Raw genomic sequence first — 25,266 nt, 5'->3', positions numbered from 1 at the left:
ACCTGGTGAAAGAAATATACTTACAAGTCCAGGAAGTGCACAGAACCCCATACAAGAGGAATCCAAAGAGGACCACACCAAGACACATCATAATTAAAATGCCAAGGGCAAAAGACAAAGAGAGAATCTTGAAAGCAGCAAGAGAAAAACGGTTAGTTACCTACAAGGGAGTACCCATACGACTGTCAGCTTATTTCTCAACAGAAACTATGCAGGCCAGAAGGGAGTGGCAAGAAATATTCAAAGTGATGAACAGCAAGAACCTACAACCAAGGTTACTCTACCCAGCAAAGCTATCATTCAGAGTTGAAGGTCAGATAAAGAGCTTCACAGACAAGAAAAAGCTAAAGGAGTTCATCACCACCAAACCAGGATTACATGAAATGTTGAAGGGTATTCTTTAAGAAGAGGAAGAAGAAAAAGGTAAAGATAAAAATTATGAACAACAAAATGACATCAAATACATACCTACCAACAAGTGAATCTAAAAATCAAGTGAATAAAAAATCTGAAGAACAGAATGGATTGGTGAATATAATAGAATCAGGGACACAGAAAGGGAGTGGACTGACAATTCCCAGGGGGAAGGGGGTGTGAGGGGTGGGGGAAGAGATTGGACAAAAATCTTACACCTATGGATGAAGACTTATAACTCTCTCGATTGTCTATTACTAACTTCTCTTCCCCGATTCCTCTCCTGGAACCATACTGCTTTATTAGAAATATTGTCAAGAGAGAAAGTTTTGGTTAAATTTTTTCTTCAGGGAAGAAAACTCATATACACTATTCTGTAGGAAAGTTGGGCAAGTAATGCATATTACAATGTTAATCTCATCACCGAACAAGTACTTTTTTAGCACTGCTACCATTTACTTCATATTTTCATAAATCTTCAGTTAGTTCAACTTCATGGTTTGAACTTTAACAAAAAAAAACTAAATAGCACCTCACTATCTTAAAATATTTTAGTCACACCATTTTAAATTTAATAGATGAATACCATAAAAGTAGTGTTAAGGATTTTCCTATATAATCCCATTTTTATTTAAAGAATTGGAATATAATTCTTTACTAATTCTAAGATAAAATTATGAATAAATTGCTGATAAAAGACTCAGAGAATTGGTCCAAATCAGCTAAATAATACAGCAGACCCCATAATTAAAATCGGGCCCTAACCAGTTTGGCTCAGTGGATAGACCAGGGTCCTGGGTTCGATTCTGGTCAAGGGCACGTATCTTGGTTGAAAGCTCCTCTCCGGTCCAGGCCCTGGTCGGGGCTCATACAGGAGGCAACCAATCGATATGTTTCTCTTACATGGATGCTTATCTCTGTCTTTCCCTCTTTTTAAAAATCAATGGAAAAATATCCTTGGGTGAGGATGATTAACAACAACAACAAAAAAAATCAGCATATCTAATTTTTAGGGGCATATTAAGAAAGCACCTATATTGGAAACTACTTTTACATTATTTATGTATTAAGAATGATGGTTCAAAGTTCAATGGTTCCTCATTCTTAAAGATATTACAACCTTAATCAATGGCCAAACCTAATTATTATCTCTCAGTTATTAGTCACCAACTTTGTAAAGTTATTCATTCTAAGAACTCAGAAGAAAGTTCACTATTTTCCTCTATAAGAAGAGACAGTTATTTTATTTTTCAAACCAGTTTTATTATTTTTAAAATATTTATTTATGATTTTAGACAGAGAAAGGAAGGAAGAGAGAGTGAGGGGGGAAAGCAAAGGAGAGAGAGAGAGGGGGGGGAGAGAGAGAGAGAGAGAGAGAGAGAGAGAGAGAGAGAGAGAGAGAGAAACATCGATTTGTTGTTCCACTTAATTTTGCACTAGGTTGATTCTTGTATGTGCCCTGACTGGTGATTGAACCCACAATCTTGGCATATTGGAACGATGATCTAACCAACTGGCCAGAGCCAAATTGGTTTCAATTATAAAGGATGATTTTTAATCTTCCTCAAAAGAAATCTCCTAAAAAAACAAGATCACCAAGTAGGCCTGTACTTTATGAACTTAATAATACATTAATAAGTGGTCCTGAAGATCTTAGTTCTCAGCTGAGCCTTGAACTAAAACTTTCTTATATGTGATAAAATGACTAAGGAACTATGTCTTTTTATTTATGTGTAATATAACATTTTTTAGTAAAGTTTTGGATATGTCAACTATGACATGCTCATAGCTTACATTAAAATATGCCTACAAGTTAGTTCTTGAATTAGAAATACATGTAATTTCAACACATTTTCCATTGGAGTAATCCTATTTTCAAATTGAGTCATCTTTTGTCACCAACTTAAAGCCTTTTATCTTGTGAGTCAATATCTTTATTTGTTCAGAGTACTTACAAGTAAAGAATGTTTAACTATGAAACTCCTTAAGATGTCACTATAGTTTAAGGAGAAAGAGTATTGATCACAGGTCAGAACTAGTACTGATGGCGGGGAAGTGGGGGTAACCACACCCAGGGCTTCTCAACATTCATGGCAGCACAAAAGGCTAACACTACTTTCTTAGTTGGATTATCTCCAGAGTCAACAAAAGGCCTGCACTAACTACAGTTAAGTGTAAAACTCAAAAATATAAGCTTAAAAGGAAATTTTGTCTACCCCGATTCAGAGCTACCAGGGATTATTTTACTACCCATCTTGACTCAAAATCACATTGTGAAAGGAGATATATTAAAACAAAGAAGCGCACCTGCTGATTCACTGGAGGCTGCTTTACTTCTCTTTTTTGTTTCTGGTGGAGGCTGGACCGGTCTCTGCCTCACGTGCTCCTCCCCTGGGATGGCTGTCAGGTCGTGCATACTGAAACTCCGCAGTCGTTCAGTGATCGCTCCTTGGCTCTAGAGAACAGAGAAGCGACAGATCCAAGAAAGGAAAGTACAGTTCAAAATGTTTAATATGTTTACATTGGACATGTCCCCCAACACTTGATCATGAAGCTTATTCATTTTATTATGAAACTTTCAGAAAAGTTGGAATTATTATAGAGTGAACACCCATCTATCACTTGCATTTTGCTTTATTTTCTTTATCACATATCTATCATTTATCCACCCATCCAACAATTTTTTAATGCACTTCAAATGAACTGTAGATATCAGCACATTCCATCCCAAACATTTCACCTTTATATTTAATTTTAAAAGGTAAGAAACATATAATGAGCTTATCCTCAGAGTAAACCACACCAATAATTTTGCTCTCTCTTATAACTAGCATTTGGGGCTTACGTTTATGATTTAGAAGAAATTTTTAAAGTAAGAGAGGTACTATTGTTAACTAAACTAAGTCAGAAGTAGTAATGTCTCTACCCAGAACAGGGTAAAAAAAAAAATTTAAGAGCCTAAGAATCTTGGATACAAAATGACATTCAGTTAATGAATTCACTTTCTGTCAAGGCATATCTACTACTATGCAATTTGACTTTGTCATGTTAACAATATGGTAGACACTGAACACATGTGGATATTTAAATTTAAATAAACTAAAATTAAATAAACTAAAAATCTAGGCCCTTAATTGCACATTTCACAGGCTCAGCAGCCACATGTAGCTAGTATTCGATAATGCAGATGCAGGACATTTCCGCCACTGCAGAAAGTTCAATTATTTGCATGGCTCGGAAAGGGCATTTCTGAACCTTTCCGACATAACTAGATTTCCCTTCAAAGTATAAAGCTTTGGAAAGAGAAAAAAAGATTTCTAAATTTACTCACTTTGAAAATTTGCATAGCACATAGATGACTCATTTCTTATGTATAGCTGAATTAAAAATATTCTTCTGGTGGTTTTTTACACTTCTTTCTCCTTCTCACACATGTCAATTTATGACTGCCTCTAGTAATAAAGTTATCATAGAAATTTGTCCATAATGGTTTATCTCTAAATTTCAAAGCCTAGGTATGGCACTACGAACATTTGAACGTTACTGCTAACATGTATTTTATGGTCTTGTCTTGATTCAGCTACTCTGAGTTAGTGATATATTATGTTAAAATCAAATGCCTTACCCCACTTAAGCTTTGCAGTTCTGCCATAATTTTTTGAGTTGTGAAAAGGAATTATTTAATTACAGGGTCTATATCTTCAATAAAAGTAACTGGGTTCCACACATTTTTTTAAATATATTAGAGAAATGTCTACACTTTCATTTTCTTTTAATATTTTTATTGATTTCAGAGAGGAAAGGAGAGGGAGAGAGAGAGAAACATCAATGATGAAAGAGAATCATGGATCGGCCACCTCCTGCACACCCCCGACTGGGGATGGAGCCCACAGCCTGGGCATGTGCCCTGACCGGGAATCGAACCAGTGACCTCCTGGTTCATAGGTCGACGCTCAACCACTGAGCCACACCGGCCGGGCTCCACACATTTTTAAAAACATTCTTGGCATGGTTTAATTCATTATTCTTTCATCCTCCTTATCAGATATCATTTACTTACTTCAGATATTGGTGACTGAAGATTTCAGACAGATACTAAAAGAAAGTGACCAGTGCTCTCTGAAACAGATGCCTGGTTTTCTCAGGACTGTCCATGTCTTTATCGTGTCTTTGTGTTTCTGTGCCCTATCTTAGAAATTCTTGACTTTTTACCTGCTGCCGACCAAATGATCAAGGGCATACATATCCATGTTGGCCTCTACTCGACTCAGGTGCAATTTCCAGGGCTGGCTGTAATGCCCAAACAAGCCCTCTTACTGAAGAAAGGACATCTCAGAATGCAAATGAGTCGTAGTGCCATTGAATCAGTCTAGCTTTATATCGTCCACAAACTTTGGTATCTTTGGGTATAATCAACTAACCACTTAGTATAAGTAATTAGTATAATCAACTAATTACTAATCACAAATGAACTCACACATTATTGTTAGTTCTGTTGTGCTGTATATATTTTGCCTCCAAAACAAGATTTTAAGAAACTAGATAAGATGAATAAACCTTAGGCTTCTTCAGTTTTCCTAATGTACCTGGTATGGTTCTGATACTAAGATACTGAGCAGGTAATAATTAAACTATTCTTTTTATGCCTCTTCTTTTTCATTACTCTTAAAAACGAAAAGGCGAGAGAGAGAGAGAGAGAGAGAGAGAGAGAGAGAGAGAGAACATGTATTTGTTGTTCCACTTATTTATGCATTCATTATTGACTGTTTTATGTGCCCTGACCGGGGATCGAACCTGCAACCTGGGCATATCAGGAGGACACTAACCAACTGAGATACCCGGCCAGGGTTTTTTTTTTTTATTACTCTTGATTGCTTGAGTTTTCCAAAGATAGGAGCTTGTTTAAACATGAACACTGGTGTTTTTATGCAGAGATTCAGTAGCAAACTACAAGTATTGCTATGGATATCTATACCATCCATCAGAGGTTTGTTTCAAGTTTAAATTAAAGGTGAGCAAGGACCAACCCTGAGGTATCTGGGTGATCTACTTACAGCAAAGATTTTAATGCAGCTCTTGAGTAACCAACCCTATAGCCCTAACTATTATCAACCTCTTCAAGGTTTCAAGAAAGGCCAGGAAAAGCAAATAGAGGCTGTACGCCACCTCTGAGGACCCCCAACACTTCAACAGCCATTATCACTTCAAAAAATCCTATTTTCCCACTGTATTTTTTTAATGGGCCCAGAATAGAGTTAATATGGAAAGAGAAAATTAATGCAGTATTGTGAACTCAGAAAACATTATATAAATTTTAAGTATCCAGGGAAAACTCTAATTATAAAATAATCACACCTAGATACAGACCTATTCCCTCTAATTTTTATGTCTTTAGCAGAAAAAGTCCATTAAGAAAGAAATTATGTTTGTAATAAAATAATTGGAAATACTTCCCCTCTACTTCAGATTTCAAAATCATATGCATAGTATGATTACAAGTATGAAGTATGGTTATAAGTAGGGAAAATATGCAAAAGCTGAACAGGATAATGTTTAGGCAGATGGGATGAGTGATTTTCCCCCTTTTTTTCAACAATTTCCTTAATATTGTAAAATTAGTCATGGATGGTATAAGTGAAGTTTTAACTGTAATGAGATGCATAATAAAAATTTCAATAATGCTTTATAAGCTTACAATAATCTTTTACAGAACAATTCTTACCATACTGTTCAACAATGAATAGCCATAAGCTCTGTTTCTATTATCCTTGACATACTACACTGTAATGCAGAGAAGGCAAGTTCCTAGGTTTTAGGGAAATCCCTTTTACCTATGGACATTGAACAATTAATCTGATCAAATCTAGAATTGAATTGACTGTATTTGCATTAAGTGAATAATATATTTTAATGGTTTTAAGATGAAAAGCGTATTTATCAAAGAACATTTATAACAGAGAAAAACATACAAAAGAAAATTTATTTGTAATCCACCACCAAAACTACCTATACATATTTATATATCCTTTTAGCTTTATCTGACTCATCACACTTTCTCAACTTCAGCACTATAGCTCTTTTGGGCTGGGTAATTTTTTGTTGTAGGGAAACTTTCCTGTGCGGTGTAAGATATGAAGTAGACACCCTGATCTCTACCCCCTGCTAGGAGTAGCATCCCCTCCCTCAGTTGTGACAACCAAAAATGTCTCCAGACATTGCCAGATGTCCCTTGGAGGGCAAAATCAACTCCCCTGAGAAACACTCTTAGAGATATAAGAGGTTTTAGAAGTCAAGTTTCACCCCTGTTTTTACAGGTAAGAAAATTTATACTGAAAGAGATGAGTGCAGATGATTTGCCCAAAAATCTCATGGCTAATTTGTGGCAGATAAGTTGGCTAAAAATGGCAGATAAGTTGACTGCTATAGAATTCCATGTTCATTATAACATTCTGCCTCCTAGACAATAGGGAAATAGCAAGGCCATTTTTTCCCATTGTCTGAACAACTGCTTTCTTTTTAAAATTGCTAATAAGCAGCTGAATATCCTCAAATCTTTTCACAAACTGAAAGCCACTAAAACAGAAAGATGTCAGGATTTCTGACCTAGTCGTGAACACTTGAAGTCAATTAGAGTTCATTAAGTTTACCTGTAAGGCTCTAATTTCTGTGATAATCGATTTTTTGAAAATAATATCTGCTAAATAATTTACCAAAGGCTGCCAGAGAAATTTCTAAGAGATGGTTAATGTGACTATCAGTCTTATTAACTTGTCCTTCATCCGGCAGTAGTGCTGTTCATCTGTACAAAAGCCACCTGCATTTTTCATGTGAAAATCTACGGAATACTGAACACCCTCAGCAAAATCCTTGAAGGTCCTTCATATGTTTATGCTTTGCTCAGCCAAAATAAACTCGTACACTGACCTTGTGAACAGATGCCTGGTAATGAGGTCATAGAACTGAGTAACATTTTCAGAAAATTGCTTTATGGTGTAATAAATGCTCTGTTAGATTCCTATTTTAATCTCTAACAGGCTCAAGTGGTTCAACCCAGGAAACCTAGTCAGGGGTATTACCAATATTAAAAGGTCCAAGAGTCCAAATATTTTTAGCCTAAAAGATATATTTTAACAAACTATATGTTGTAAAATTTTTAAACAATTCTCAAATCTTACTCCCGGCTTTCTTGCAGTTTCTCCTCAAACTTGACCTATTTTCTTATTTCAGTTTCAATTTACTACTTGGTATGAATTGTCTGGTTCAGTGATTCTTCCATCATGATGTCTTTCTTTGACATCTCCAGAGATGAAATTAATTTCACCTTCTTTAAAATAGGCACAGTACAACTTGAGACAAATAGTGTTACTGTGATGTTATGTTCAGCATGTTTAATGAATATTTCTAATGAATAAAATCCAGGATGGTTGAAGCCAATCTTGCTGTGATCACACTGAGAATGGCAAGGGCTACCTCACAGACAGTGATCTTGATAACAAAAGGATCATGAAATCACAAACAAAAAGGGCAAGTTCCATAATGAATTCGAATTATGGGATAACTGTTTACCTAAGTGGTCACTTAGATGATTTTATGCTCTCTGTTTCCTGCCTTTGAAGGGAGGAAATGGTTTTAAGGCTTTAAATATATAAATAAAAACAAACAATCACAAAGAAGAAAGACAGAAATATAGGTATACGATTGCTTTTATAGAATTTCTGCAGAGGAGAAACCAAGATGGCGGCATAGGTAAGCACCTAAACTGCTGCCTCGCACAACAATTTCAAAACTACAACTAAAAGACAGAACGGACACCATCCAGAACCACAGGAAAGCTGGCTGAGTGAAAATTCTACAACTAGAAGGAAAGAGAAAAGCTCACAGAGAATTGGAGGTACGGCAAAGGGTCTTTGTGCGCACAGAGAGGAAGGGCAGCTGAGAGCCTGGCTGACTTTCTCTGGCGGAAGGGGGAAGGAAGCCCCCGACTGCACTGAACCCCAGTTCTGACTGCACTGAACCCCAGTTCCGGGCGAGCCCCTGGGGACCCACGCTCTTACGGGGGGAGTCTGGACTCTCGGGCGGAGACTCGGGAGCCAGGGAAGGCGGAGGTCTGAAGGCGCGTGCGTGCCAGTGCGCACAAAGGCTGCAGAGGTTGCCACAGGCTTTCCCTAGTGGAAGGGAGTCGGAGGCTCCTGATTGCACTGAGCCCCAGTTCTGACTGCAGTGAACCCCAGTTCCAGGTGAGCCCCTGGGGACCCATGCTCTTGTGGGGGGAGTCTGGACTCTCGGGCGGAGATTCAGGAGCCGGGGAAGGCAGAGGTCTGAAGGCACGCACGTGTGCGCAAGGGCAAGGCTGACGGGAAGCCAAGACTGAGACTCCACCCCATCCAAGCTGAGCACAGAGGCTATTGCAATTTGGCAAGTCTAATCCTATAAGGCTGTCTCCAGCACCGAACTTCTCCCAGCATAGACACAGTTGATCCTTACAGCCAACTGGCCTGGAGGTCAATTCTTCCCAGTGATACCAACAACAATCAAGACTTAATTACAACAAGGCTGTACACACAGTCCACAAAGGGGTGCACCAAGAGTGTCTACCTCAGGTTAACTGGGGAGGCAGACCCACTGGGCCATATTGGAAACCTAGCACACAAATCTACCTTACCAACTCAGGGAAACAGTGAAAATGCGGCGTCAAAGAAACAGATCACAAACGAAAGAAATGGAGGAAAACAAACGACTGGATATAGAATTCAAAACCACGGTTATAAGGCTTTTCAAGAATATCCTAGAAAAGGCCGATAAATATAACGAGACCCTCGAAGATATGAAAAAGGACCAACTAGAAATTAAACATACACTGACTGAAATAAAAAATATTATACAGAGACCCAGAAACAGAATAGAGGAACACAAGAATCAAGTCAAAGATGTGAAATACAAAGAAGCAAAAAACACTCAACCGAAAAAGCAAAAAGCAAAAAAAAAAAATCCAAAAAGTTGAAGATAGTGTAAGAAGACTCTGGGACAACTTCAAGCATACCAACGTCAGAATTATGGGGGTGCCAGAAGAAGAGAGAGAGCAAGATACTGAAAACCTATTTGAAGAAATAATGACCGAAAACTTCCCCCACCTGGTGAAAGAAATATACTTACAAGTCCAGGAAGCGCACAGAACCCCAAACAAAAGGAATCCAAAGAGGACCACACCAAGACACATCATAATTAAAATGCCAAGAGCAAAAGACAAAGAGAGAATCTTAAAAGCAGCAAGAGAAAAACAGTTAATTACCTATGAGGGAGCACCCATATGATTGTCAGCTGATTTCTCAACAGAAACTATGCAGGCCAGACGGGAGTGGCAAGAAATTTTCAATGTGATGAATAGCAAGAACCTACAACCAAGATTACTCTACCCAGCAAAGCTATCATTCAGAATTGAAGGTCAGATAAAGAGCTTCACAGATAAGAAAAAGCTAAAGGAGTTCATCACACAAACCAGTATTATATGAAATGCTGAAAGGTATTCTTAAAGAAGAGGAAGAAGAAAAAAGTAAAGAGAAAAATTATGAACAACAAATACATATCTATCAACAAGTGAACCTAAAAATCAAGTGAATTAAAAACCTGAGGAACAGAATAATCTGGTGAATATAATAGAATCAGGGGCATAGAAAGGGAGTGGACTGATAATTCTCAGGGGGAAAGGGGTATGGGGGATTCATAAAGAGACTGGACAAAAATCATACTCCTATGGATGAGGACAGTGGGGGGGAGATAAGGGCAGAAGGTGGGGTGGGAACTGGGTGGAGGGGAGCTATGGGGGGAAAAAAAAGAAACAATTGTAATAATCTGAATAAAGATTTATTAAAATAAAAAAAATAAAAATAAAATAAAATAAAATTCCATTATTCAAAAAAAAAAAAAAAAAAGAATTTCTACAGAGAGGTATTTCTGTGAGATAACAACTCCTAGTTGTTGAGTGGTGGATCTCTTGGGTGACTTTTTTTTTATTAGACATAGGAACCAGGAATGCATTTTCATTAAGCAAGAAATAAAAAGCAATTGTACTTCCTCAAAAAGAAAAAATAATCATTAAACAAGCTGGAAATATTGTTATTTTGGTATTTGCTTATATCTCTACTAATAAAAAACCTTCAGAAGCCAATAATAGGGAAACTGTACTAAAGTGCTGGTAGTCAATAATAATTAATAACAGACTTGTCTTACATGTATACTGTTGTATAATGATTCCACTTAATTATCAATGTAACACTTTTAATATATAATGTCAACTTTTCATCCTGTTAATCCTATTAATTATGACACTTCAGCCAAAGATCACCCTGAAAAGAGAAGGCCCATTTGACATTTTATATCCCTTCACCATTGCTATTATATAAAATCATCACTTAACTAGAATATTTATTTCCATAGCATTGATGTTTTAGTTCAAGATAACTAAGTTGAAAAAGCCTAACTCAAAAGCTTAGAATACTATTTAGTCTCAATTTAACTTAATAGCAACAAACTCAAATTTCCCCTTGAATTCTGATAGATATATGATATTTATGTTTATTGGGTTCCTACTATATTTTGATAAGCACTGTGCTTTTATACATGCTCTCACAGATGGGTATATTATCCCTGTTTTATACATGAAGCCACTAAGGAATAAAGAAGTTAAGTAAATTGCTGACGGTTATTTAGAGAGTCACACTCAGCACTTTTGGGGGTTGAAGCCTGTTTTCTCTCCATACACTGCACACCAAAATCAATTATACTATCACATTTAAAATAAACCACACTAATTACTACATGCAAAGGAATCCAAAAGCCACAATGCAAGTTTTCACAGAAGGCATTCATTTGATAACTTGGCTTGCAAAACACAACACATGACATTAGTAGTGGCTAAGTAAAATTTCAAGTTTTAAGAACAGATTTTTTTCCATGCCTTATTTTGAATAATCAGTTACCTCAAATTGGTTGAAGTAGGGGTGCAGAAGTAAGCCAGAAATCCTATCAAGATATTGCCACCGAGAGAGAGAATGCCAAAGACAAGGAAAGAAAGAATGGTCATCTTTACTAAAGGTGATTTACTCAAACTATTTTAAGTTTTTAAAGTAGGAAAGTTATGACAAAATGACATTTTCTGGTTTATTTATTAACTAGCTCTCATTTTGTGATCGATTAAGAGTTTCAAAATATTTAGTTACAGAACATGCTTGTAACATTACATACTTGTTTTTCCCAGTATTAAAAAAATAAACAGAAAGCAAAATTCTGCCAACATTTTATACTGATCTGAAATAAAGAGCCACCCTACTTTATCCATTGACTTAATGTGCCTTGGACAAACACTGTAAATAAGAAATTACCTTCACTGCTGCAGTAACTGCAGCAGTAGCTGCCAAGTTTAAACCTTGCCGTCCAAAGTTTACCATCGTCTCATAGCCTCGTTCCTTTGCTTGTACAATATAATCATCAATCTCCTGGGGAAAAAAACCCCAAACCACATAGATATTAATTATATATAAGTATAGTGTCCAGAAGCAAAAAAATAGGACTCCCACCATAATATAATCATTTCACAGTTTTTATAGCATAAAGCATTTGATGATATATATTTCTAACAAATGATTTATGGCAATAATTTAAATATCTTACCCTTTCCTTTGAAGAAAGAAGTGGATGAAGGAATTTTCTATATATTAAACTTGCTCCTTTGGTATAGGGAGAGAGCAGCCATATGACAAAAGCAATCTTAAGTTCATAGTACAGGGGGAACCTAACAAGAAAAAATTTGAAGAACAACAACAAAAAAAAGCCTATGAAAATAAACTCCAGACAATGAACAAGTAACAAAAAAGTTCAGTCACTATGTTAAATTTTCACACGTAAAAATTGAGAGATCGAAGAAACACCTGTGTTTGAATGACAAACTAATTTAGTTAAATATAGATATCAGTTGAGGAAAGAGCAACCTGATCCCCACAGAGATTCACGCCTTCTAGTGAAGATTCCTCAGTGTAAGCAAGCACAGGGAAGCTGCCAACTGAGTGTGGCAGCCCAGAGGGCACTGACAGCATTTAACCAGGCAGTAAGGTATCCCCGCTCTGTCTGCAGAGCTCAAAGGCCATGGCAGTTCCTGATATACGTCCAATCATAAGGACGTACATTTATAGGCCACACGTGCACAATGTTAGCCCATACACACATCTTCTAATTCTCAGAACTCCCAGAAAACTTCCCCTCCCATCTCATTTGGCCAGAATTCCAGCATTTTGCAGACCTAAACTGTTCACTTGCAAAAGAAATGGAATTACCACTGTAGTAGACTGAGAGTTAGGGTTAGATCTGGCCCATGCCCCTTTTCATGAGACTTTGCAATGCCTTCCCAGTAGGCTGATTACACTTCCCCAAGCAGTGACAGTGGGCTTAACCACGCGACCTGCTTTTGCAAACAGAATGAGTGTGACAAGTTACATGCAAGGAGAAGCTTTAGATGCCCTTTGACTCCCTCATCCCAACACCCCCACCTTCTTTCTTGCTTTAAATGTTTGCTTTCTGCTGTGACAAGGGCTTCTTCAGCCTTGGTCCCATAAAGAAGAGACACTTGAAATAGTCAAGTCCAGCGAAGCAGCAGCAACCATCTGCCCTCATGTAGTTTGAACAAGAAATAAATGTTTGTTTTTCTAACTTCCTATGCTTTTAGGGTTACTTGCTGCCACAGCAAGTTAACTAATATAGCATGAGGGAATCAACATCCTGTGGTCATGAAGATACACGATGACTGAAAAACCTGGACTCTTTTGAAGAGGCAGATCGGTATCGTGCATTGAGGAATGCCAGCAGAAGGTCCCTGCGATGCTGCAATCATAGAGGAATTTCTGGTTTCACTGTTTGTGGTAAATGCTCCCTACAGTTTTTTATTCCGTACCTGAGGAGTTTTGTTTGTTTGTTGTTTTTTGAGAGGGAGAGGGGATGAGGGGAGGGGGCGAGAGGGGGGAGAGGGGGAGAGAGGGAGAGAAGGAGAGAAGGAGAGGGAGGGAGGAGGAGGGAGGGGGAGAGAGAGAGAGAGAGAGAGAGAGAGAGAGAGAGAGAGAGAGAGAGAGAGAGAAACACCGCTTGGTTGCTTCCTGTATGCACACTGCGCCCTGACCAGGGATCAAACCAGCAGCCTAGGCATGTGCCCTGACTGGGAATTGAGCCAGCAACCTTTTGGTATATGAAGCTCCAACCAAGTGAACCACCTGGCCAGGGTCAGTTTTTTGATAATATATGCTATATTTGCAATCATAAAACAACGAGAAGTCTTTACAAAAAGAACTTTGAGACTCAAGAGGCCTACCATGATTTGGAATCCGTGTTTGGACATTTAAAAACAAACAGCCCTGTCCGGTTTGGCTCAGTGGATAGAGTGTCGGCCTGCGGACTCAAGGGTCCCAGGTTCGATTCCGGTCAAGGGCATGTACCTTGGTTGCGGGCACATCCCCAGTGGGAGGTGTGCAGGAGGCAGCTGGTCAATGTTTCTCTCTCATCGATGTTTCTGACACTCTATCCCTCTCCCGTCCTCTCTGTGAAAAATCAATAAAATATATTTTAAAAACAAATAAACAGAAAACCCTCTCCCAAACCCCTATACCAAAAACATACCAGGTAATTGAATGAGCTATGGGACAGAAAAAGGAAGAGAAAGATGGATGAAGATGCAGTACAGAGAAATTCATAAATAAGGGAAGGACGCTAAGAACATTTAACTGTGATGACTTGAATTTTTTTCTAGCAATCCAATGTGACCTAATGTGCCGTGAGAATATGATGAGAATAGCAAAGTCAGAAAGACCGTTTAAGGAGAGAACAAAAAATGTCTGAGACAGATATAAGAGGGAATTGGAAGTAGCAACTGACCAAGAGCAACTAAAAGGAATAGTGAAGTTTAAATTGATACCTATATGAGCAACTGATTGATTTTTTCAGCTCACGTAGTAGCCTGGGAAAGAAGTAAAGACAATTGGGCTTATTTAGGCTGAAGGTTAGCGCAGCAAGGGCAGCTGAAGATACTGGCAAGGTGCTAAGTTTACAGATTCTGAAAGGAGGACTTTTCCACGTGATGGCAAGGTTTAGATAGAAATGCACTACTGAAATACAGCACAAGGAGATTCAAGTTGTCCCACTAAGTATTTGCTCCTCAGTAAAATGTTAAATCCTTGAGGATATAAACATGCTTTAATTTTATCTCAGAGATTTGGAATAGAGTTGGATGGAGGTCAATGGGTGTCCCCATGGATGCCATCCAGTTTGAATGTAGATGAGAGTTTTAAGGATGGGGAGGGAGTGCTGTGGGTGTCAAAAGAGGAGTCTTTTAGGAAGTGATAAAGAAAAATAGCCTGAAGACATCAGTGTGGAAAAAAAGAATGAGAACCAATTTCTCTCTATTCCAGATCCTGGGAGATGTGTGGGGGATGGGCAGGGAGTGGCCTGGGGAGAAGAATGAGCTGCCTTTATTTCATAGAGACTGTAAGGAAAGTAATGTTCTTATGGGGAAACCAGATCAAGAAAACGAGATACTGAATAATTAGGTAACTTGATCAAATTCACTTAGTTAACAGCAAAAGCAGGATCAGAACTCAAGACACCTGATAACAAGTCTATAGCCTGGTCCTTTCTCAATACTAGAACTTACCAAGCAACTGTCTGGTCTGCTACTGTTTCAATCACAGTGTATAGAGCAAAAACAATCCAGTACATCATCCATCGAACCTGCAAATAATAAAAATACTTATGAAATAATAGAGTAAAATTATTTGTAACTCTGAATAATTATGTATATCTTATATATATACATTTCTAAATATATAGTATGTTGGATCAAATGCAGAAGGCAATGGTTTAAATTTCAACAGGTTTCATGTTTGAGCTCCTCACATCACTGTATCAGCAGTCCTGGGATACAAGAACCAAAGAATAACACATCTCTGAGCTTGATACAATGTAATATAGGGATCTGAATGAAAGAATTAGAAAAATAGGATATATTTCTCTTAACTAAAGGTAAGTAAAAGATCTTATCTATAATCCTTCTTTTGGAAGACTATTAGCTATTTAATTATACTATCTAATAAAAGAGTAATATGCAAATTAACCATCACTCTGCTACACCCACAAGCCATGCCCATCAGCCAATCAGGAGTGAGTATGCAAATTAACCCAACCAAGATGGCTACGGCCACAGAGAGCAGGAGGGAGGCTTGGGTTTCCCCGGCGATGTAGGAAGCCAAGCTTTATGCATACCCTGGCCGGCCCAGGCCTCCGCTTAAGGCTACAAAGTTTCAATTATAGAAGATAAATAAATCCCAACAGAAATGGCTACTGCCACGGAGCAAGCAGAAGGCTTGGCTCTGCTCCAGGCTACAAAGTTTCAATTGTAGAAGATAAATAAATCCCAGATACCAGGGCCTCTGCTTGGGTCACTGGGGGGCGTGGCCTGCCTGCAAACCACCACAGGCCCCTCGCCCAGGCCGCCTCACACCCCAAGGGAACCCCCACCCTGATCCGGGACACCCTTCAGGGCAAACCAGCTGACCCCCACCCATGCACCAGGCCTCTATCCTATCTAATAAAAGAGTAATATGCAGATTGACCATTACTCCAACACACAAGATGGCTGCCCCCATGTGGTCAAAGATCCTGCCCCCATGTGGACACAAGATGGCCACCACAAGATGGCCAGCAGGGGAGGGAAGTTGGGAGGGACCAGGCCTGCAAGGGAGGGCCGTTGGAGGCGATCAAGCCTGCAGGAGAGGGCAGTTAGGGTGACCAGGCTGGCAGAGGAGGGAAGTTGGGGGCAAACAGGCTGGCAGGGGAGCAGTTAGACATCAATCAGGCTGGCAGGGGAGTGGTTAGGGGGTGATCAGGCTGGCAGGCAGAAGTGGTTAGGGGCAATCAGAAAGGCAGGCAGGCGAGCAGTTGGGAACCAGCAGTCCTGGATTGTGAGAGGGATGTAGGATCAGGCCTACACGGGCAGTCGGACATCCCTCGAGGTGTCCCAGATTGGAGAGGGTGCAGGCTGGGCTGAGGGATACCCACCCTCATGCACAAATTTCGTGCACTGGGCCTCTAGTTATATAAATAATATGGCAGACCACATTTAATCTGTATCAGTTTTTTAAGTTTTGCATTCCTATATTTTCCATATATAGAAACTTTTCAGAAACCAAAGAACAATTCTGGATTTGTTATATGCACAATGCTAGTCACTCATTTTGAAAGTCTAAGGTTAGTGTCTTCTTCTTTCCCTACATATAAACCTGTTACAGCTCATACATCTATTTCTTTCTTCTAATCCATTTACCACAATTATAGTTACAATAGACTGAATGTTTGTGTCCCCCCCAAATTCATGTTAAAATACTAATCCCAAATGTGTATTAGGAGGTGGAGCTATTGGGAGGTGATTAGGTCATGAGGGTAGAGTCCTCAAGAATTAGTATCCTAAAAGGATCCCCAGAGAGCTCTCTCCCCTTCCACCATAAGAGGACACAGCCAAAAAATGATGGTGTCTGAACCAATTTTTTTTCAGTTCTCTCCCTCTCCTATACTCTGCACAGGGATCTCAGAGAATATTATCACCATCTTTCCTGGGAAGGTGGAGGCTTAAATTCTCTCTTTCATAGAAAGTTTAGGAAACTTTCAGAAACATGTATTATTTAAGTCAATGCTTGTTATTCATTATTTCACAATTTCACAACCATCCTTATGATTGTGATCTTCCCAGTGGAAAAGAATCTCTATATATAAAAGGCTAATATGCTGTGTCCGTCAGACCAGTAGCTATGACACCCACTGACTACCAGCAGGCAGACGTTCAATGCAGGAGCTGCCGAGCTACAGTGATTTAACAGTGGTGGTTCTTGGGTGACGCACCCCAAAACCAGAGAGGAGGGAGCCCAATTCCTCACAGGGCCATGCGATTCCACCTTCGGCCGTGAGTTATGTAGTTGCTGGGGCACTGTTGCCCTGAACCTGGTTTATTGCACACTTGTGTTTCACTTCACACCTTGTACAATAGCAACTTTGCAGAGTGCCCTCTCGCACTCTGGGACCCCTCGGGTGATGTCGGGGAGCCAGTTTCGGCCCAATCCCCACAGGCCAGGCCCAGGGACCCCACCTGCTGGAGGGATTCCGCTCACTCTGCAGATGCCCTTCGAGCCATAAGGCCACCCCAGGTGTGGACGGCCTCGGGAGGTTGGCTCCAGGCCATGTCCACCCAGTCCCGCCCCACCAGCCACCTTCTAATTAATTTCCTTTCAATGTGCACGAATCCGTGCACCAGGTCACTAGTAATAAATAATACTCCAAGGAGAATCTTAATTTGCCTGTTAATAGACCTGAGTAAAGGTGAAAGGGATTGTATAGACAATAACTGGTGGTGTACCCTGAATGACTAGTTCTTGGATTTACAGCTGCTACACACCCCATAGATTTCAAAAACACCCTTGCTCCAGTGTAGTCAAGTGCTTATTCAGTTTTCAAATTAATTTTAAAACCCACAAAATAAATTACTGCTTTAAAATATATAAAGTTTATCTCCAAAAAAGCAAAACATGTACTTAGGTTGTGAGAATACTTAATAACATCAACATTTTTAAAAGAGGGTAAAAAGAAGAAAAAGGGTATGTCTTTTTAGTTAAAAAACATCAACAAATTATCTAATCAATGGGATATTCCTGGACATTTTCCTGGGGGATTGGCTATAATTTTACATAAGCAAAACTCCATGGTTTTAATTTATCTTTAATAAGTAAATTCTTTGACAACATGCTCTCTTAACCTTATGGAATTTTTGTTCTCCTTATAAGAAACATGGATCTCAAATATAGTTGAATCCAAGCAATAGTTAAATGAATTCAGTGTGTGTGTGTGTGTGTGTGTGTTATTCATGGGAGCGACCACAAAGAAAGTTAACCTTGAAAAGATATTACTTCCTTTTTCCACTAATGGATTTGGTCGGGATTTTATACCAAATGATTACTCAGCAAAGCTTTTATTAAAACTATACCTCAAGGCTGTCCAGCCTACTGTTTAAGGTTTTGCCCAAAGGAAAAACAGAAATAACTCAAGGTTAAAAAAAGAAGAGAAAAGAAGAGGGCAAGTCACCAAATTATAAGCACAACTAAAATTATGTGATGATAAAATATTCTTTAGACCAGCAGAAAACACCAATAACAAAATGTGGTATTAAAACAAAAAAGTTGGAAGGAAAACAATCACACTGATAATCTTGTAAATGTATGCAATCAAATATAATGGGAATAAGTGCTATTAAAATGTCATGCATATAAAAGTCACTTAACAGGTAACTAATAAATCACCATCCCCCTTTCAAGTTACTGGAAAAAGGTTACTGGCATCATCTTTATTGGTAAAAATTTATGTTCTTGAAAAACTGTGAACAAATAGTATTTCTTCCAGTTCAAAAACAATTGGTAAAATCAACAAACTGTTGTTTAAATAGTTTTGCAAGAACAATGAGTAATGCCGAAACCGGTTTGGCTCAGTGGACAGAGCCTCAGCCTGTGGACTGAAAGGTCCCAGGTTCGATTCCGGTCAAGGGCACGTACCTTGGTTGTGGGCACATCCCCAGTAGGTGTGCAGGAGGCAGCTGATTGATGTTTCTCTCTCATCGATGTTTCTAACTCTCTATCCCTCTCCCTTCCTCTCTGTAAAATATCAATAAAATATATATTTTTTAAAAAAAGCGGTACTCAACTTTTTCTTAAAAGTCTCTTTGATCCCAGGGAATTGAATTGAATTATCCAATAAGGTGAAACTTATACATATAAACACTAAGATGGACACACACACACACACACACACACACACACACACACACCCTACTTTTAATCTTTCATATCAAGCATAATTTAGGCAATTCTTAAGGACTCAAGTGGCTTCATTATATTCTAACATTCATTGACAAAACTGCAGCAAACCCTACCTACTTCATGTCACGGTAACATAAACAGGAATATGACAACTTTTGTCTTCAAGGATTTAACATTTTATTGGGGAGAAAAATGAGTGAATGACTGTGACCCCCCCCCCCCCAAAAAAAGTTGTTATTTTCACATTAGATGCTCTAGCTCCAGTATGAGTCAAGGCCACAAGAAATTAAGGAAAGCTTACTAAAGGGGCTATTTATAAGTTGTGCACAAGATAGAGGAAAATCAATAAAGGATAGTGGTGTACTCTTGAGCTAGCAACAGCAGGAACTGCCATAGGGAGGAGTGGGAAAGGTTTCCAGGAGTCCAGACAGGGTCACTGTAGGGGAGGACTGCAGCCTCTCCCCACTTCCTGCCCCCACAGACAACCAGTGGGGGCAGGAAGTGGGGAGAACAATACTCAGACCTCAGGTTCACCCTGTCTTCCGCTTCTCATGGGCAAATCCAAAGGGAAGCCAGAGCCAATGCAGTCTGTATGGGTCAGCTTCTTGGGCCATAAAGAAGGAAAAGAATGTGGAGTGTGGAGAGGAAACTCCACTGGAAGGACGGAAGGTTCCAGCACTACTCAGCCTGTCAGCTCTTAGAAACATTCCCAGAATGGAGTCACTTTTCATCACTTCCACAGCTACCTCCCAGCCCAGATGACCATAATCTCCTGTCTGGATGACTCCCATAGCTGATTACTCTGCTTCTTTGGGTCTATTTTGCATAGTTATCTCCTTAAAACATTCCTCTGGTTCAAATCCCTCCCATGGCCCCCATCAGGAACCTTCATCACAGCCTAGAAGGTCCTCTGGATCCTGCACCGGCTGCCTCTCTGGTCTCAACTGTCACTCCTACTCCTTCCCCTGTCCATCTCCAGGCACAGCAGCCCTTTTCCTGACCTTTGGGCATGTGTGTGGACATGCTCCTGCCTCAGAGCTTTAGTGCATGCTGTTTCCTTGCCTGAAATGCTCTTCCTCATACGAAGAGCTTCCTCACTTGCTTCAGGTCCCTGCGCAAATAATTATCAGAGATGCCTTTCCTGACCACTCTGCTTAAAATATCTGTACCCTCCTAACTCCCTATCCTGGTTGATTTTTCTCTTTAGCCTATATCTCATATCATAGACACATCTAACAAATTTCTACTGCCCCACCCCCACCTTCCACTACCAGAATGTAAATCCCAAACAGGCAAAGGCCTTATTTTGTGCACTGCTGATGCCCCTGTGCCCGGCACAGAAGGGGCTCAGGAAATACACGTTGATGAACAGTTGATTGAATATGGGTCTGCACATAGCTTAGTGTGCTCTTTTTTGTTGGGAGTGCAAAAGGTTAGACAGCAGATAGGAGGTGAAGACATGATGGGTAAGCATAAACTGGTATTTTTTTTTTTTAAAATATATATATTTTATTGATTTTTTTACAGAGAGGAAGAGAGAGGGATAGAGAGTTAGAAACATCAATGAGATAGAAACATCAATCAGCTGCTTCCTGCACACCTCCTACTGGGGATGTGCCGCAACCGAGGTACATGCCCTTGACGGGAATCGAACCTGGGACCTTTCAGTCCGCAGGCGGACACTCTATCCACTGAACCAAACCGGTCAGGGCGCATAAACTGGTATTTTAAGAGATCTGGTTTAAAGAGAAAAAAGGAAGGGGGAATACAAAGTAGCCTGAGACAAAATGAAAGCATGTTTGCATCCTCAAGGATGGTGCATTTTACCATGGAGATAGACTGAAATTATGAGAAAGCAGAAATCCTTAATGAAACCAGATCCAAGATGAGGCTAAGAAGATTAGGAAGAAGAGTGGGCTCAGGAAAGAAGCAGGGATGCATCTTCCTTGGGACAAAAGGAGAGGAAAGAGTGGCCGTGTTGACGAGAGGATTGAAGTGGTCATAGCTGATGACCTCTATGTTTACTAGTATTATGCAGTAGGAGGGCAGGCCATCTTTTAAAGCTGGGGATGAATGGATTTAAGGAGAGCAGTAAAGGTTTAGAAAAATTGTCTATACAGGTGGAAAGGGAACAGCTGAGGGTACAGATGGAATAGAGTATGTGGCTGAGGATGCTCTCAGCTACTCTGGGTGTTAGAGATAGGGGGCCACAATGTAAGGTCTAGGACCGTGAAACAAGAGAGAATCGGAGATGATGGCTTGTTGTCCATAAAAAGGCATAACGATAACAGAGTTGTGGCTGGGAAGTGGCCCAGCCAGGGCCAGTACTTCTCAGCCCCCCTTTGCAGGCAGGTGGGGTCATGGGTCCAGTTCTTAGCAACAGACTGTGAGCCAAGGCTTTTGAGAAGTGGAAGGACCTCGCCCACAGGTTAGTTCCCTCCTTTCTGCTGGCTGGGAGGGCACGGAGCAGAGCAGCCGTGGGAGCTACATGTTAAAGGTGGACAGAGCCCCAGGTTTAAATGGCTACTGAGAATTCCTTGCTGAAATGAACATCCAAGCTGGACTGTTATGTGAGAAAAAAAATACATTTTTATATTTCTTTCACCACTGCTTTTTTGTTGCATATTATAATTTTAGCAGCTCACCCTACCCCAGAGCAAGGCCATGGGAACAATAGTTCCAGAATCAGGTAGGTATCAGTCACAGTGCCATGGCTGCCATCTGTGGCACAGCCAGTGCCCTGGTTAGTGGTGATGGGTGATATTATAATGATCTGGAAATGGAGAGGAGGACTACCATTTTATGAAAGTCTGCTTGAGATACTCACAAGGGACTCCCAGAAGGATTTGGGAAGAAATTGAAGGACAGGGAGAATGGATGTTCTCATGTAGCAGATTGGAGCAGAGCCAGAGAAATACTATTTTGAATTTTTATTGTGACCCATTGGCAAATGTGACTTATTCTGTGTGAATGTTAGTCATCAGCTGTGTTGTCAGTATGTATGACTTTAGTAGTGATCCCCTTCTACTTTTGATAGGCCAAGAAATCAGATAAATTATAAACTTGCTAGAAATATGCATGAAGTTTAAAATAAATATATCCTGGTAGGAGACTGAGATAGCCAAAGACTGAAGTGCATAAAAGTTGATGTGAAAACTACATTAAAAAGTTGTTTGGTGGCCTATTTTGCTTACTTTGTTTTCTTTCCCCAGAGCATACCTAATGCCTAGTAGGTTCCTGGCACAAAACTGATACTGGAAAATATTTATCAGAAGAATTAATGAACTGGGCTAACTTATAAGCAATACTGTAATTTCCATTTTTCCTACTTGGTAATAAATGTCTTTTGAAAGTGGTTACAGTGCAATGGTTGTCATATTTCAATCTTGGAATACTTTACCCACTATATTTTTCATGACTAGAGAAATGTGATAAATGCATTAATTTAATATAAATAAAAGATTCCTCAAATGGAATATTTTTTTTTAAAAAATATATTTTATTGATTTTTTACAGAGAGGAAGGGAGAGGGATAGAGAGTTAGAAACATCGATGAGAAAGAAACATCAATCAGCTGCCTCCTGCACACCTCCCACTGGGGATGTGCCCGCAACCAAGGTACATGCCCTTGACCGGAATCGAACCTGGGACCCTCCAGTCCGTAGGCCGACGCTCTATCCACTGAGCCAAACCGGTTTCAGCATCAAATGGAATCTTAAAATCATTTAAATACCCAAATTAACTTATTTCCTAAGAAAATACACGCTTATAATTAGGCAAGTTCTTTTGATGATTATGGAGTCATCTGTGATGTAAAACCATAGTATCTAAAATAACATTCTAGGTTATATAGTGCATAGAAGAGATTATCTTACTTAACAAGCCAGCACTTGTTTTATTATTACTCAAAATCCATAAGGCTTTCATAAAGCCTTAGCATTTCAGAAACCCAGACAGTCATGTGATGGTGTTCTTAGCTTTACTCTCTCAAAGGAATTAGAGGATATTTTAAGCCTGAGTGAATGCTGTAAAACGAATATACCCATAGGCTAAATTTACTATCAAAAGACCATGCTCCATTTAATAGGTATGCATTTACCTACCCATATGCCAAGAGAAAAATTGGCCTCATTTCATGATCTTTTAAGATTTTTTTAACAAAACAGGTTCCATGATTCACATTTTTAGACAATTTTTATGAAAGTGATTTAGATTCCCAGACAAAGAAATAAAGCAAACAAATTTAACTACGACTATAAAACAATCTTCTGGATTTCCATAACAGAAACTGAGAGCAGTGCATAGGCCCCAAATATATAGGAGACTAACATGTTCTGGTGGGAGGCATGTAGCTATAGATACTAGCAGCAGTGGCATAGTAATTAAAAAGTATTTTTCTTAAATTGTATCTTTATAAAGCTTATTCTTTCTATGTTATGACTAGTATGATATTATAACAGCAATATTAACAACCATACATGTTAAGTGACATAACTACTAAATAATACTTGTACGATGAAAATAAAAATTATGTGATATGTTAATTTGATAAATATTACTTAGGGCTTATTATAAACAAAGCCCTTTGACAGGAAATCATCATAAATCCTGGTGTGAAGGCATCCCTACAAGAAGATTTCATGGGTGGAATTAATAAAAGAAGACCAAAAAGAATAAGAGTAACAATGTTTGACCCAACATATAACTGCTATCCTATATAATAAAAGGTTAATATGCAAATCAACCGAACGGCGGATCGGTTGCTATGACATGCACTGACCACCAGGGGACAGACGCTCAATGCAGGAGCTGCCCCTTGGTGGTCATTGCGCTCCCATAGAGGGAGCGCCGGTCAGCCAGAAGCCAGGTTCATGGCTGGCGAGCACAGCAGCAGTGGCGGGAGCCTCTCTCGCCTCTGTGGCAGCACTAAGGACCCCTCAGGGGTCCCAGACTGTGAAAGGGTGCAGGCCGGACTGAGGGACTCCCCCCTCCCCCAAGTGCACGAATGTCGTGCATCGGGCTTCTAGTTTTATTATATACTAGAGGCCCGCTGCATGAAATTCATGCACTGCGGAGGGGGGGGGGGGGTGTCCGGGATCCCTCTTGCAGTCCAGGAAGTGGGAGAGGTTCCCGTCACTGCTGCTGCACTCACCAGCAGTGAGCCCGGCTTCTGGCTGAGCAGCGCTCCGTGGGAGCGCACTGACCACACCAGGGGGCAGCTCCTGCATTGAGCGTCTGGCCTTTGGGGGTCAGTGCATGTCATAGCGACCAGGCATTCTGCCATTCGGTTGATTTGCATATTAGAGTTTTATTATATAGGATTACTCATTTGCCTTGTATGAATGAACTATCTTCAGTTCTAAAGGAATGCCTTCCACAGGTCATGTATATGCTTTGTGCACTGTACTTTCTATTGCAGCATATCTGTGTAATGGTTTACATAACATCTGCCTCTGCTATTCGACTATAACAACCCATAGGGGCTGAAATTGTCTTGTTTATCATCACATTCTCAGGACCTAGTACTCTGAGTTTGGTAAAACAAACAGACTTTTACTTAACAGTTTCTTAGTTTTAAGATTCAAACAAGTAACTCTGGACTGCAAACAGCATTTCATAACATAAAATAGCCTATTTTGTTACAGTTGTTTTCAACAACTTTCCAACATCTCTTAATTTCAGACTCTTGGAATCATAAAGCAATTAATGTTGGCCTCTAAGAAAAAAAAAATTACATATGCATAATGATTTCAATTATAACCACACTAAGTAAATCCAGAGGATAAAATGCTAAAATATGCTTCACTGGGAAAAAAATCTTTGCTGAGTCTCAAAAGAAATAAACACTGATGAATTTCAGACCACCCAAAGAGAACTTCATTTTTTGACCATTATGAGTTATTCACGCAAGTCAACTCACCCCAAACATTCATTCTACACCATGTTTTGGAGACCACAGAGAGAC

General features: G+C 39.6%; 1 protein-coding gene across 1 annotated transcript in view; it reads right to left on the bottom strand.

Annotated features, from left to right (window-relative positions):
- The window catches only part of REEP3 (receptor accessory protein 3), a 101,519-nt gene that overhangs the window by 16,397 nt on the left and 59,856 nt on the right, over positions 1–25,266 (bottom strand). The window contains exons 3-6 of the mRNA XM_080687362.1: positions 15,101–15,177; positions 12,082–12,202; positions 11,793–11,906; positions 2,722–2,869 (exon numbers count right to left, since the gene is read on the bottom strand). Coding sequence (XP_080543488.1) covers positions 2,722–2,869; positions 11,793–11,906; positions 12,082–12,202; positions 15,101–15,177 — 460 coding nt within the window. The remainder of the gene's footprint in view (positions 1–2,721; positions 2,870–11,792; positions 11,907–12,081; positions 12,203–15,100; positions 15,178–25,266) is intronic.

This window comes from Plecotus auritus (assembly GCF_963455305.1).
Source record: "Plecotus auritus genome assembly, chromosome: 9".
Taxonomy (NCBI): Eukaryota; Metazoa; Chordata; class Mammalia; order Chiroptera; family Vespertilionidae; genus Plecotus; species Plecotus auritus.
The sequence above is the reverse complement of the archived record's forward strand: the minus strand, read 5'-3'. Positions and strand labels throughout refer to the sequence as shown.